This window comes from Carcharodon carcharias, chromosome 18 (genome assembly GCF_017639515.1).
Source record: "Carcharodon carcharias isolate sCarCar2 chromosome 18, sCarCar2.pri, whole genome shotgun sequence".
Classification (NCBI taxonomy): Eukaryota; Metazoa; Chordata; class Chondrichthyes; order Lamniformes; family Lamnidae; genus Carcharodon; species Carcharodon carcharias.
Window position 1 is genome coordinate 34,558,098 of NC_054484.1, and position 16,537 is coordinate 34,574,634.

The 16,537-nt window shown below is 39.3% G+C and overlaps 2 protein-coding genes across 6 annotated transcripts in view; one reads left to right on the top strand and one right to left on the bottom strand.

Moving 5' to 3' along the window:
* cmss1 (cms1 ribosomal small subunit homolog) overlaps window positions 1-16,537 on the top strand; it is a 330,534-nt gene that overhangs the window by 16,947 nt on the left and 297,050 nt on the right. The window lies entirely within an intron of this gene.
* The window catches only part of filip1l (filamin A interacting protein 1-like), a 254,298-nt gene continuing 243,785 nt past the window's right edge, over window positions 6,025-16,537 (bottom strand). For 2 of the 3 annotated variants that reach the window (XM_041211434.1, XM_041211438.1), the window contains one exon: window positions 6,025-6,257. In XM_041211434.1, coding sequence (XP_041067368.1) covers window positions 6,060-6,257 — 198 coding nt within the window. In that variant the 3' untranslated portion in view covers window positions 6,025-6,059. The remainder of the gene's footprint in view (window positions 6,258-16,537) is intronic. The other variant, XR_005945860.1, reaches the window with a different exon arrangement.

Sequence of the window (16,537 nt, forward strand, 5' to 3'; positions counted from 1 at the left end):
CAACTTGGGAGTGCCTATATATTTTTAACCATTTGTGCTTCATTGATAGTCTCTCCACATCATCTCTCTCCTCGCTTGTATTGCCTCGATCACACTCCAATCTGTGCCAAAGGAATTAGTATCCTACATAATTTTAAAGAACAAATAATTTGATCACTGATTGAAGTACAGTCAAATGAACACCATTGGGAAAATTACCAAAATAGATGCATTCTCTGTGCAACTCAAAAGACTCGCTTGGGGTGAAGTTATTCAACAACATTAGTGCAAAATGGGTTGACAGCAAATTGGTAGCTTGTTTTATACTCTGCCAATTTCTCTTCCATTCACTTGTCCTTTGGCTGCGAGCAGCTAACCCAGCAAAGATCAGACCTTCCTGCTGCAAGATGAGCAGTGGGCCATTTGGTCAGGTTTGTTTGCATGTTAGCTGTTTAAATGCAGCCTAAGCAAATTGTGCAGACATGAGTTACCACTTGGAGACAGCTTCTGGGAAGCTCAACATGATTTAGTTTTGATGTCCTGTGGGTGTTTGTTAGTTATCATGAGAGATGCTCTTTGATTTCATTATTCTGGGTGCAATAAATAGTTGTGAAATATATATTGGGCAGACTTGCCTCAATCTTTGTTTCTCTAAAGTCATCAGACAGAGGGAATGAGGCAAGCGTCTCCATAGGGAATTATGAAATAAATTGCATATAAAGCTCTTGTTGATGATCTTAATCAAATCCAGTTTCACAATGTGTTTTCATGAAGGAGCCATAACACTTTTTATTCTCTAATGCATAATTGTTTTGTATACATAACTGTAAATCTGCTCTTTGGCTTTGCTGTTTGCTGCCATACCTATTTATAATTTATTCCTAAAGTAGTTGATAGTCCAGGCCACATTCTGATTAAAAACAAAAACAGAATTACCTGGAAAAACTCAGCAGGTCTGGCAGCATCGGCAGAGAAGAAAAGAGTTAACGTTTCGAGTCCTCATGACCCTTCAACAGAACTTGAGTTCGAGTCCAAGAAAGAGTTGAAATATAAGCTGGTTTAAGGTGTGTGTGTGGGGGGTGGAGAGATAGAGAGAGGTGGGGGGGGGCGCTGTGGTTGTATGGACAAACAAGCAGTGATAGAAGCAAAACAAAAACAGAATTACCTGGAAAAACTCAGCAGGTCTGGCAGCATCGGCGGAGAAGAAAAGAGTTGACGTTTCGAGTCCTCATGACCCTTCGACAGAACTTGATAGAAGCAGATCATCAAAAGATGTCAACGACAATAGTACAATAGAACACATAGGTGTTAAAGTTAAAGTTGGTGATATTATCTAAACGAATGTGCTAATTAAGAATGGATGGTAGGGCACTCAAGGTATAGCTCTAGTGGGGGTGTTTTTTTTTATAATGGAAATAGGTAGGAAAAGGAAAATCTTTATAATTTATTGGAAAAAAAAGGAAGGGGGAAACAGAAAGGGGGTGGGGATGGGGGAGGGAGCTCACGACCTAAAGTTGTTGAATTCAATATTCAGTCCGGAAGGCTGTAAAGTGCCTAGTCTGAAGATGAGGTGTTGTTCCTCCAGTTTGCACAGTTCACATTGTTTGGGCACAGCCCCTTGACAGCTGTGGCCTGAAGGCTTTTTCATCTAATCCTTTGAGTAGCACAGCAGCAAGTCAGCATAAAAGATCTGCCGTCGCTCCCTCCGGGACACCCTGGTCCACTCCTCCATCACCCCCTACTCCTCAACCCCCTCCTATGGCACCACCCCATGCCCACGCAAAAGATGCAACACCTGCCCCTTCACTTCCTCTCTCCTCACCGTCCAAGGACCCAAACACTCCTTTCAAGTGAAGCAGCATTTCACTTGCATTTCCCCCAACTTAGTCTACTGCATTCGTTGCTCCCAATGTGGTCTCCTCTACATTGGAGAGACCAAACATAAACTGGGCGACCGCTTTGCAGAACACCTGCGGTCTGTCCGCAAGAATGACCCAAACCTCCCTGTCGCTTGCCATTTTAACACTCCACCCTGCTCTCTTGCCCACATGTCTGTCCTTGGCTTGCTGCATTGTTCCAGTGAAGCCCAACGCAAACTGGAGGAACAACACCTCATCTTCCGACTAGGCACTTTACAGCCTTCCGGACTGAATATTGAATTCAACAACTTTAGGTCGTGAGCTCCCTCCCCCATCCCCACCCCCTTTCTGTTTCCCCCTTCCTTTTTTTTCCAATAAATTATAAAGATTTTCCTTTTCCCACCTATTTCCATTATAAAAAAAAACACCCCCACTAGAGCTATACTTTGAGTGCCCTACCATCCATTCTTAATTAGCACATTCGTTTAGATAATATCACCAACTTTAACTTTAACACCTATGTGTTCTATTGTACTATTGTCGTTGACGTCTTTTGATGATCTGCTTCTATCACTGCTTGTTTGTCCATACAACCACATCGCCTCCCCCCCCCCCCCACCCCCCGCCACCTCTCTCTCTATCTCTCCACCCCCCACACACACACCTTAAACCAGCTTATATTTCAACTCTTTCTTGGACTCGAACTCAAGTTCTGTTGAAGGGTCATGAGGACTCGAAACGTCAACTCTTTTCTTCTCCGCCGATGCTGCCAGACCTGCTGAGTTTTTCCAGGTAATTCTGTTTTTGTTTTGGATTTCCAGCATCCGCAGTTTTTTTGTTTTTATCACATTCTGATTAATACTTATAGAAATGATTGTGTTCACGGTAAATAGATAGATGTGTGCTAATGCTAGAGACCATTTTTGGGCGGGAAATAAACAGGTAGTCGAAGAAAAACTGTTTTTGTTTTTGAACGTGTACCATGATAAATGTTTGTCCAGTAATACTCATTTGCCAAAAGGTGGTGGTGTTGTACCACATTTGGAAAGTGTTGCAGCTAAGTACGCAGAACATTGGTACTACAGCTTAAATATGTAAAAAATTATCTTGAGCATTTATCTGCAGCACCAACTCATATTTTCCTGTTTAATTTTTATGTATTCGACTTACTCCTAGTCCCAAGATAATGGCTACATCCCTCCCTGGCAACTGTCTACTGTTGAACCAGAGTGTTTGCAATCTTGGTGTCATATCTGTGCTATCACTAAAATCACCTATTTCCACCTCTGTAACATAGCCTGACTCCGCACCTGCCTCAGCTCATCTGCTGCTGAATCCCCCATCCATGTATTTGTTAGCTCCAGGCTTGACTATTCCAGTGCAATACTGGCTAGCCTCCCACGTTCCACCCTCTGTCAACTTGAGGTCATGCCCGTGTTCAAACCAGATCCTGTTCATTCCCTGTGTTCACTAACCCTACATTTGCTTCTCGTTAAGCAACTCTTGGATTGTAAAATTCTCATTTGCATTTTCAAATCCCTCCATGGCCTTGTCCCTCCCTACCTGTCATCTCCTCCAGCCACACAACCCTTTGAGATATGTGCACTCCTCCAGTTCTGGCTTCTAGTGTATCCTTAATTTTAATCAATCTGCCATTGTTGGCCATGCCTTCATCCTCCCAGCATCTCTACTTTTAAAAAATTAATTCATGGGACGTGGGTGTCGCTGACTAAGCCAGCATTTATTGCCTATGTCTAGTTGCCGTTGTTCAGAGGGCATTTAAGAGTCAAGCACGTTGCTGTGGGTCTGGAGTCACATGTAGGCCAGACCAGGTAAGGATGGCAGATTTCCTTCCCTAAATGGCATTAGTGAACCAGATGGGTTTTTACAACAATCAATCAGCAATGGTCATCAGACTTTTAATTCTGGATTTTTATTGAATTCAAATTCCATCTGCCATGACAGGATTTGAACTCAGGTCCCCACAGCATTATCCTGGGTCTCTGGCTTTGCTCTGTAATGCTCCTGTCAAGCCACTTGAGATGTTTTATTACATTAAAGGTGCTATATAAAGCAACTTGTTGTTGTTGCAGTCATGGCGGGCGTATTACCATCTACCTTATCAGCCATGGATGGGGTGTGGCAGAGGGAGGCTAATAGAAATGAAAATGTTTTGTCAGTGGCTCAGCATTTTTGCATGCTTTTTTGAGGTTGATGTGATGTATAACAATTTAGGTGAGAAAGTGGTGAGCTGCCACCAGTCTAGTATGAATGGCTTTTTCCTGGAAAGGATTGACAAGGAGAAAAGCATTGAAGACAAATTTTTTTTTAAAAAGAATTATGCTGTTGCAAAGAAACTGGGAGTTAGATTCAGCCTGTTTTGTAGGGAAAAGGAAGAAACTGAAAGGAATATATATATATACCCATTGTATAGTGGAATTTGATTTTGCATATATATATATATATATATATATTATATATGCAAAATCAAATTCCACTATACAATGGGTATACAACAAACATTAAAATGCGGAGTGAATGTAGTGCAACATTTGGAAACTTTCTTTTTAAGTACATTATAGTTGTGCAAACCAATTGATGTAAATTAAGCCATAGACAGAATTTTTTGTCATTCACACATTGTGGTCATTTGGAACCTTACTTTAATACTTGCCTGTTTGTGTGTTCCCTCCCAAAATGATTTTACTTTGTCAGTAATGTGTAGTAACCATCTTCAATTTGTGCTATCAACTGCATTTCATTCTGTATTATTTAGAAAATACACATTTCCATGGTTTTTATGCTTAAATGAATTTGTCTGAGAGTTCCCCAGTCAAAGAATTTTATGTTGAATAGCCTACTTTAAAGCAAGGACCCCTTTCTTTAATAGGTTAATTCCGAGTTAAATTCTGCCATTCGGATGCATTGAATGTGGCTGTTTGAATTTATTCCAGTTTAAGGATCTTGGGTGGTATTTAATGGAGGCAACAGGGGTGTCTCCAGCTGGCTGGAAGAGCTGGCGAAAACCTGCATTGCTTCTTTTTCGGAAGGTTCGCCAAATTAAGTGCCAGTTGAGTATTTAACTTGGTAGCAGCGGGCCTTCTCCGGGATCCTTGATTCTGGGGGTGGTGGTGGTCCCATGTGCCAAGAGCTGCCCAGCAAAGCAGAAGCTGGCAACTCTTCGTTGCTCAGTAGCTCCACCGGAGAGGCATTGGCTATAGCTAATACTGCACCCACCCAAGACCGAAGATGGCTATTGGACCCAGGCATAGGTGAGTATGGGGGCGTGGGGGTGGTTCACGGTGTGGGGACGTTGGGAGGGGAGTTGACAGCAAGACCAGGGGGTTGACCTTTGGCAGGCTCCCTCTCTCTCTCCTCTCCTGCCTGCCCCCCCCCCCCCCCCCAATGCTAGTTCGCTCGATCAGGTACTGAGTGGTTTCGACTGATGGACCACTGCACCACCCCTGGAGCCCACAAACAACCCCAACAGATATGCTTGTCAGGCTTCCAGCATGACAAGTCTGCCACCTGCCACTGGGTGAATGCCAGCAGTGGCAGGATGAGGCCTTAAGTGGGCATTAATTATCCACTTCACCTTGAACTTAACCAAGGTAGTGGCAGGAAGATGGTAGGGTCCCCACCTGCCACCCTTCCACCTGATTAAATGCCCCCCTGCCACCTAAGTTGCCACTGATAGGGCATTAAATTCCATCCCTTGTCTAGGTTTGTTTATTTGGAAACATCTGATAATTTATATTGGAACTAGAATGAAGAGGTCAAGAATGTAAGGCATTCGTATGTTCATCATGTCCCAAAGAAAGGATAGGGTGCCAGTTCCTAAATCCAGAATGATAGAGTTCAGTTTTCTTTGAAGTGAACATTACCAACCAAACTCCATGAGAGATTTCAGCCTGGAACCTCCCCCCACCCCACACCAGGAGCAAATCTGGACATTAACATACCCATTAGAGATTAACAGAAATCTCCTTTGATCTGATTTCTCTAAGGTTATCGCCTCATAACTGTGTACATTGAGGGATTATGCTGAATTATCATATGAGTTTGATTTAATTCAGACTTGTGATGACGGACTGCTGCAGCTGTTTTCACACATGGTGGAAAACTGTCAAATAGTTTGCATCTGTTGCAGATTCACCTAATACAAAGGATTATACATCCTATAGCACCTTGTTATCTGTTCATTTTTTTGCAAAAAAAAATTTACATTTTGCCAAAAGTAGCTTGTATATTGAAGTTGGATGTAACACTTGTTGCCTGTTTTCTTACAGATTGTTTTTCTGATTGTAGCTCAGATTTGGAGATGAGTCTGTCAGGCATCCTAACCAATTTTATTGTACTGGATCTTGGTTTAGGGATACGAGTTGGAAATGAATGCCGGACTGTGTGCTCCTGTGCAACCTGAGGGAAAAATATGCAGAGCAAAAATTAGAATTGACAGTTAGTAGCAGTATTTATGTGTAACATAGTTCCCAACAGTTTGAAATTAACTATTTTTGAGTACTTAGTTTTCTTTGAATATCTGATGCTGAGCTGCAGGGAAGAGAATGAGACGGATTTCAAATAAAACTTTTTGCAGTGACGTACAAACTGAACTGTTGATTTGCAGCATCATTGTTATTCAGACATTTCAGATTGCACTTCACCATTAGCTATATATGAAACTTGTTGAAAGCTCGTGTCATTTTTATAGGAATGGATGGCAGGTTGTAATTTTGATACTTTTGCTCAAACTTTTCCACCTGCAAAACCTCAAATGTTCTTCACAATAATTTCTGATGTTATGAACAATTGTTATCCTGAAATGTGGGAAGCTGTAAACTTTGACCTGCAGATGGTAGGAGCTGGGTTATGTTGGCACCTATATTTAGTTCGTTATGACCACAGCAGATGTCAGTTACTGAACAAACCAAATCTCAAAAATTTGGCTTACGGGCCACACCCTTTTTTCTGTATTCTGAAAATGAGAAGAAAACATACTGATCTCAGCAGCAAGAAGTTCAGTAACACTTGGGATTTTAAAAATTAAAAGTAAAATTTTTATTAACAAGAAAAGAAAACTTAAACACCCAAGATTACAGTTACACAGTTAAAGTTAGCCTCACAAAACATTCCCCCAAAAGATGCCCTGCTTGGTCAGACCCACAAGTAAACACCTTCCAGGCAATACTCCGTTTTGATTTTTATAGTTAAACATCTATATAATATTACCCAAGGCAAACTGTTGTAGCTTTAATGAAGGCATACCACATGACCTCTTAAACTCTCTTCCACTCTGCTGTGGAAATCCAAGACATGAGAACAAGACTGCTTTTTGTAGCCCAAGACTTTTCTGGCTTGACTAGATGACTGATTCAAACTGCATCTTCTCCCAGCCTGGAGCTGTTTCTAGGAGATCTTCCTCATACCATCAGTAGCCAACAGCTCACAGTACCTCTAAAGTACCTTTTTCTCCCTTTCATCTCAGGTTCCATTGTTCTCACACCTCTTTGAAACTCAGATCCTTCCCAATATAAAATCTTTCATATTTTTATTTAGTCCCTGCTTTCGGGTCAATAAATGTGATATACCCTCTCTTGTTCACTCATGGAACTCCCGTAAGATGCTTAAATGTTCCTTGTCGCCTCTGACTTCCCTTTGATATTCAAACAAACTCTCAATTTAACCAAAAAATGCAAATGGCAGATCCACCCTATTTACTTGTACTTCAAACCCACCATAATATCTTATTACAAATGCACACCTAACTTCTCTATCCTTTCATGTCTTAGCCTCCCAGACAACCTGCATCAAGTAACCTTTCCCCAGCTTAATTAAATCATTTACACACACACACACAGACACAACGTTCTTTACAGAATAACACCATATTTCCAAAAAATATTTTAAAAAATCAATTCTCCCAAGATTCAAAACAATTGTGTTAAATGCAGTCAAGGATGTATAATATAAACATAAGGAACACCGTTTTGACAACTGGATAATATCTCACATGACTGGTATAATACTATTTAATTTTTCTAGCAGAATGGACAATGTACTGCACACTACATGAACAATATTGACATTGATTGGCACACATTTAATTGCAAGGATCCAGATTAAAATTTTTGTGAAAGGTACAGTTAACGCATTAGAGACATGACCTATTCACTGGCTTGATGAGTTAGTAGACCCCAATATACCAACGTTTTATTCAAATGTGTTCATAGTTTAATGTCGCCAAGAGTAGAGTGTATTTTGTTCAAATGTATTTATATGTTATGTTCATGAATGGTAATAATTGTTTTACTCATTGACTCGGCAACATGTAGTTCCATTATGCAGCTGCTTTGTACTTCTGAAATTTGAATAACATCTGTGCAAGATACTAGACAAATTAACTGGGACCAGCAGTAGACTGTCAGTAATGCATGTGCTTAGTTTTAATTTGTTACACTTTGTGTTATGGCTGTCAACTTAGTATGTGTTCTAGTTGACCATTTGACTTTCTTCTTTATGATGAGTTCATAGAGAGGAAAAAGCTCAAAGCTTTTTTAAAAAATCTGGCTGTCTGCCTTAAACTTACGAAGTTTACATATAGATCCAGCTGTGACACATCAAACAAAATATTTATTAGGTTTCTAATTATGATGTCATTTGACTTTGTGGCTATTTCTCCAGGGCACAAGTCTTAACAGCTCCTCTGCTCCACATGTAATTCTAGAAAGACTAAGACTTTACACAATGATGTCAGAGTCTCAGAATTTCCTTTACTCTTCCTCCCCATTTGAAGATTTGTGTTGCTTATAATCCAGTTACATGATTTTTACGTAACTCAGATTCAAAATATTCACAATTACTCGAGTTTATGTTACAAGACTCCAGGGCTGGTTGTCAACTCTAGGAGCCCAGGTCTTAAAAATTTGCCGTGCAGAAGACCAAGCCTGTGCTCTACTTAAAGCTATTATATATGTATCATGTAATTGTAACACATGCTTGTGTTCCTGTTTTTGTAAATTTGGATAAGCAAAACAGAAAGTAACACACACTTGGGGTGCTGTTTTTCACTTTTAGAAACTGAGTTGCCAATCTTGCTGTGCTTTCTCCCTTTCAATGATAATAATTAGAAATGTTGGTTATTTTTTTTATTCATAAATTATTCTACAGGATTTTATTTGCTTTATTGACAGAAACCTTATCAATCAGGACTTTCTAGCCATATGTATTTCATCTCTAAACGGCTGAGTTACTAGGCAACATGGATTGAGTTACAATTGATTTATATTAGCTGGTTCAATTAGTGAGAAATGGGTGCTGAGTACCACAGACTCCATAAGAGAGGAAACCACTTGCCCCACCGGCTATCACTAGCATTTTAAACAATCTTCCATTACTGGGGTGCATTACTTAGCAAAGCAGCACCTGCCTCGGGTACTTTAAATATCCAATCAGAAAACTAGTTACAGGTCTGTGAATGATAGTGGGAGCAATTTGAGATGATGGTGTAAGAGCAAGTGACACAAAAGGCACAGAAACACAACATTAAGCATTGATTGAAATGCAGTTTTTTCCTTTACTGTTTGGTGTCAAATGTTAAATAAACCAAACGACACAAAATGTTTTGGTGAGAATGTAAGGGAAGGAAATCCTATTTAATTTACATCAAACAGCTACATCTGGTGATGGTGAAGACTAATGATTTAGAATTAATGACAATATTTTTGTTTTTATGTTGTATTTTGTAATAAGCCTGTGCATTTGCTTTCTCAAAGATAAAAACTCCATTGAAGGTAAACCTGGAACTTACTTTGAAACAATGAATGCAGGACTAGGGAGCTCAATCTATAAATGCTAAGCTTAGGACCAGTGTCAATAAATACTTCACGTAAAAATGAAGAGGTTGAATGGACTTTCTCCTAGAGGAGCGGAGGCAGTATTTCTGCAATCATTTAAGAATCATCCGCATGATTTGATGGAAGAGCTTGGATAAACTAAATACTTACCTCACTGTGTTTCGTGTATGTGGGGAGAGGTGGAAACAGAAAATCAAATGCTCGCCAGATAAATGGCTTGATGGATGCCACAAAATCCCAGGAGTGTTTACATTTTGATATTCTGATTTAATTAGGTCTAATGTCAAATGTGACTTTAATTCTTCACCGGTAGTGTTTCATCCCATTACCCAGCAGCCCCAGGAACGGTTCCCAGCCTGGAAGCTCAGTTTATCTCATTGGCAAAAGAAGCAAAAGTGACATGAAGAAAACATTTTCATGCAGCAAGTGCTTAGAGTCTGGAATGCATTGCCTGCATGTGTGGTGGAGGCAAGTTCATTTGAAGCATTCACAAGGGTATTAGACTGTTACCTGAAAAGGAAGAATGTGCAGGGCAGAAGGTAGGGGAATGGCACTAGGTAAGTTGCTCATTTGAAGAGCCAGTGCAGGCATGATGGGCCGAATGGCAGCCTCCTATGCTGTAACAATTAAATGATTCTGGTTTTACTCATGGGGAAGATACTTGTAGGCATTAACAAAATATACCAATTGTCAAAAATAAGGCCAACACCTATAACAAATTGAGACATTGAAATAATATGGATGAAGCTAAAGTGGCTACTTGCCCCTCACCTCTGTTCTGAGATGTGTTACCCTCAGTTTTATTAGAAGACTGACAAATATGTGGTTTTGCTACCATTGGCTGTATTTAAGTATAAATGAATAACCAATATTTATTCTTGTAGCAGCACTTTTGCTTGCTGCTACCAGATTTACTAGTTTCACTACTGGCCCAATAAGTACAATGTTGGTAATTGCACCTGATGTCATGATGTCATTACTGTTATGAGGTCAAAACTGCTGATTGAAACAGTGACCCATAATAATGTAAAGGCAAAATATTGCGGATGCTGGAGATCTGAAATAAAAATAAAGTGCTGGGAAAGCTCAGTAAGTCTGGCAGCATCTGCAGAGAAAGAAACACTTAACGTTTTGAGTCTAATATGACTCTTCTTTGGAACTGAAGAAAGGCAGAAATGTGATGGGTTTTATGAAGAAGGGAAAAGGGCCAGGTGGAACAAAAAGTCAGGTCAGAAATAGGATAGAGGGTGAGGGAGATTAAATGACAAAGATGTCATGGAACAAAAGGCAAAGGGAGTAGTCATGGTAGTAGAAAAGGAACAAAGCATTGGTCCAGAGTAGATGTTAATAGCAGAATAAAAGTCAGTGTTTTCTGAAAGAAAAAAACATGAGAGCAAGACACAGACTGGCACTAGGGGGGGAAAAAAAAAAACACAAAATGGAGGACAGGGTTCATGGTCTGAAGTTGTTGAACTCAAGGTTGAACCCAGAAGGCTGTAAAGTGCCTAATTGGAAGATGAGGTGCTGTTCCTGAAGCTTGCATTGAGCTTTACTGAAACATTGCAGCGGGCCGAGGACAGAAATGTGGACGCGAGAGCAAGATGGCGAATTGAAATGGCAAGAAACCAAAAGATCGGGGTCATGCTTGTGTACTGAACAGAGGTGTTCAGCAAAGTGATCACCTAGCCTGCTTTTGGTCTCCCCAATGTAGAGGAGACCACACTGAATATACACTGAACCACACTGAGCACCGAATATAGTAGACTAAGTTGAAAGAAGTACGAGTATAACACTGCTTCACCTGAAAGGAGTAATGTGTTGAATACATGCAGAAAAACAACATTGTGTATCCACAGTTGACAAGGAGAGTAACATAAAAGGGAGCTTGACACAGTGAGCATCCCTTTCCCAAAATGATCAGTAATGCAAAAGCATGTTTAATTAAAGCATGCTTAAAAGTTTAAGTATAACTTACAGAACTTGGTAAATTCTTATTATTGAAAGGATTCTTTTTTTCTGCAAGGTGGGAATGTCTTTTAGATGACATGATTGAATCACGTGGTTTGCCAAGCTGTGCTACTTGGATTTAAGTTCATTACTGATATACATATTCATGGTATAAAGCACACAATTTGAGGTATTGGCTGCCTTATACATGCAAAGCAGAGAATTGTGAGCCATTGTGAAGAAAGCCTGTATAAAAACCAAAAACTACTGGCTGACTGAAAGAGCTGCAGAAGCAGAGGAAGCTTTCAAGAAAGTATATTCACTCGTCAAAGTCATAGCTGGAAAGAAATATGTAAACCCATGAATAGGTATCAAGAATGAAAATGGAGACTTGTCATATGGTAAGGACAAGATTAGGATGAGATGGGAAAATTATTGCAGGCAACTGAAGAACCAGGAAAGATAAACAATGAAGATTGGAAATTTAAAAAAAGACCTAGAACCTGAGTACAAAAAGATGAGATAAGAAAATCTAGAAAGAACATCGACATTGGAAAAGCAGGACAAGATCAGATACCAGCAGAAACACTAAAAGCTGGAGGTGAAACAGTAGTAGACGCAAAGAAAGAGATTATTGATGAGATATGGACAACAGGTGAATGGGCCAGTGAGTGAACTATACCTGAGATGGTCACAATGCTGAAGATAGCAGGCACACAGGACTGTCCAAAAAATTGTACACTAAGTCTCATCAGTCATACATCTAAAGTACAACTTGAGGTCATCGGGCAGAGAGTCGCCCCCTGTGTGAACAGTGAAGTGGTAGAGGAGCAGTTTGACTTCATTCCTGGAAAGGTTACAACTGACACTATGCTTGTGCTCAGAAATCTCATGGAGAAATGTGAAGCTAACCAGGAAGCCCAGCTTTGGCTCACGTTTATAAACCATGCCAAAGCTTTCAACACTGTCGAGCATGATGCCTTATGGAAGGTATTGAAAGACTGTGGTGTACCCGAACATATCATGTGGCTAATACAGGAGTTATATAGAAATGCTTCAGGAGTTGTCAGAGTTGATGGGCACACAAACCAATTCTCGCTTGAGAAAGGAGTCAGGCAGGGATATCATCTGTTACCCATGCTGTTTAATGCTGTGGGAGAGAAGTTGATGAGGATGATGCAGGAAGAGTTAACAGAGAGAAGTGGCACATCATTGGAGGTTGTAGCAAATGGAATCTCCGGCATGAAGACGATACAGCACTCAGCCAGAACAAAGGAAGAGCTTGAGGTACTGGCAGGCCTAGTCAAAAGACATGTCCTTTGGACTGAACATAAATGAGGCAAGGACCACCATTATAGCTCTAAATGGTAATGGAAAAGTACTGGGCTAGAGGTAGTGGACAAATTTGAGTACCTTGGCTTGATGATTAAACACCAAAGTTATACCAAAAATGAAATCTAGGTTAGAATAGCTATGGCAAGAGCTGTGACCAGTGACTTAAGTAGTGTCAAAGTCCAAAAGCATCAGCATGAAGCTCAAAAACTTCTAGTCCAGTCATAAATGCGGAGTGCTGCACTCTATGGATACAAGAATTGGACTCTGAAGAAAGAGGATGGGAGAAGGATAACAGCTTTTGAAATGTGGGTATGGTGGAGGATGCTTAGAATCAGCTGGATGGATAGAAAGATAAATGAGATAAATTAGATCAAGGGTATAAGTTCAAGAATCGAAAGGGTTGCTAAACACAGTTAGAGAGAGAAAGATAACTAAGTGCGAACATTGGAAATGAAGATCCAACAGCCTCGTCCTGGCAACAGCTAAAGGAGAAATTGAGGGTAACTGCAGAAGGTGAAGAAGGAAAGTCAGGTGTGTGGATAACACAGTGAGGTGGACTGAGGGAGGCTTGAAGCAAAACAATGCCAATGGCCCCACTAAAGCTATGGTGACAATAAATGAGCAGTATATAGCAGTTTACATAAAGAAGCTTAATTTATATTAACACATCCTTAGGCTATTCCGAATTACTTTTGAAATGTAGTCACTTTTATGTTGTAAATATGAGAAGCATTTTGTAAGCATCATTATTTCAAAATGCGCATATGAAAACATGATCCATTAATATGTATATACTACAAATCTGTTTGTATAATTGCTGATATACCAGAATTAAACCAGGGTTTGACAGATTAAATTATGAGGACTAGTTGCATAAATTTGGTTTGCATTCCCTTGGGTTTAGAAGCTTGAGGGGTGATCTCATTGGTTTTTAAAAGGATAAATTTATATTAATTCATATCTAGTTTGTGCAGAAATGAATATTTAGCAGAAAGTGTGGGAAATCAGGTATTCTATCACATGTGGCCGAGCCATTATTTTCAGTTTTAAAGTCCTAGTGCGATGAACAAGCAAATCATGGTAATTAAGGAAGCTCAGTATTAGTTGGTGGTCTTGACATGGAGAATGTCAAACTGAGAAGTAAAATTAAACTAGAGTAGAACTTCTATTTAGAATTGTTTGTTTCAGAATCCAATAAATTAGATGAGTATCAGAAGTTGAGTTTTGATGCCTCGATGAGGGATAGAAAGCCCACTGTTTGTATACTTTATACAATTGTTGTATAGAGTGATATTTAAAGCCAACCACCACCAAGTTATAGCTCAGTCTGTTTAAATTAGTACTTCAACTGTATCTCATTCATTGTCGTATTTGACCCAATTGTGGTACTATTATTTTCTAAATATACTGTACCTTTTTTTCATGTATCATACAACACTGAAAGAGACTTTTCAGCTTATTTGACCTGTGCTGTTAAGCTCCAATAGCTGTTTGGTAATAAAGACTGAGAACAAGACTGACTCCTTCAGATAGTTTTATGCACCGGAAATAAAACTGTATCTACAGAGAGAACTTGTTTCACCTGTTATCCCTTTTACTCTTTTGAGCAACCAATTAAGCTACATTAAAGAAAATGAGGGTCCAAGTAAGAAGCAGCCCCTTAAAGGGATATGTTATCCCTTTTATACAACCAAATGGATGCTTAGATTGTTAACTAATAATTAGCAATTGAACTCCTTTAACTGTTATCTTGCCCAACATGTGCCAACTCTTTGAAAAAGCTATCCAATTAGTTCCACTCCCCTGCTTGTTCCCTGGAGCCTTGCACATTTTTCTTTCTTTCAAATATTTATCTAATTCTCTTTTGAAATTTATTATTGGATCTGCTTCCACCAAATTTTCAGGCAGTGCATTCCAGATCATGATAATTTGTTGGATATTTTATTTCCCCCTTGGCACTTCTGTTTCTTTTACCAATTACCTTAAATCCTTGTCCTCTGGTTTGTGATACTTCTGCCACTGGAAACCGTTTTCCCTTATTTGCTCTATCAAGAACTTTTGTTATCATAATTTTCATGTTTTTGCCCTCTATTCCTCAATTGAAAAAGCCCAGCATCCCAATTACTTTTTTTTAAACAGCCTCATTAACATATCCCACACCTTCAAAGATTTGTGTATGTGAACCCCCTAGACTCTGTTCCCGCACAACCCTTCAAAAATTAACCATTAAACTTAGATTGTCAATTCTAACTTTTCCTTCCAAAAGGCTTCACAATGTGCCATTGAAGTTTTATCTCTTTTGGATATAGCATTCATGTATTCATGTTATTTTTCTATATAAAATGATATGCATTATATACAAAAAGTATTCATGGCTAATTTTCTGAAATTAAGCACAGTCAGCAGTTCAGTATTGCTAAACTAAAGATGCCATAAAACAATGTTTACTTCAATTTCACATTCATATATCAAGTAAAAACAAATATATGGCAACATTTGTAATTACTTTAATGAATATAGGTAAGGTTAAGGCTACTACTGTTTAGGGGAATGATAGAGATACATTGAAGCAGCAATTGATGCAGGAGTTTCTCCGGCTTCAGTAAAGGCAAGTAATTTTCATATTTAAAATTGCTAGCTTAGAAATTACTGTTGAGAGTATTAATGGTTGAAAGTTTAGCATGCTTCTATAACATTTCCCTTCTGTTCTTCTACCCTTCTAAAATAAACAAATGAATAGCTGATAAAACCATGGACAGAGAAATGTCATTAAATGTTTGTCCTCCGTATATTCTCCTCCATGTTGTCCAACAATATTGTCAATGGTCATTTTTAGAATACTGCTTTTTGTTGTTAAATTCATATTAGATTTGGGAAAAGTGAAATATAAATAGCCTAACAAAAAGTGTTGAGTGGAACAAAGTCCGTCCAAGGCACCAACTCAGTCGTAGCACTGTGGCTTAGAAGTCGGAAAGCCATGGGTTTAAATCCCTCTCGGTTGAACATTAGCACATAATTCAGTGCAGTATTGTGGAAGTGCTGCATTGTTGGGAGATGACTTCTCTCAAATGAGAGGTGAAACCAAGGCCACGTCTACTTGTTCCGATGGATGTAAAAGAATATTATGGCACACTTCAAAGAATAACATGAGAGTTTCCCAATTTCCTGGTCAACATTGATCTCTCAATTGACACCACTGGAAAAGATTAAAAATTTATCTCGTCGCTGTTTGCTTGACCCTGCTGTATTTACTAATAATTAATTGGATGTTAATGCTTTGCGACATCATGAAAGTGTGAAAGATGTTATATGATAGATGTAAGTTACACAGGAACTGGACCTGTTGAGAAGTGTGGATTTACTGGCGATTTCTAATCTAATATAGGGAGGGACTGGAGTGTGTGTGTGTAAATAGTTTGTTTCAACTAAATTGGTTAGGGAAGACCAGGAGCCACAATCTCAAGTTGTGTAAAGCCAGAACTAGGTTGGATTTTGGGAGGTGGCTCTTTTCCTAGACAATAGTGGACTTGTAGAACAGCTCTGATTCAAGCAATGAATGCTGAT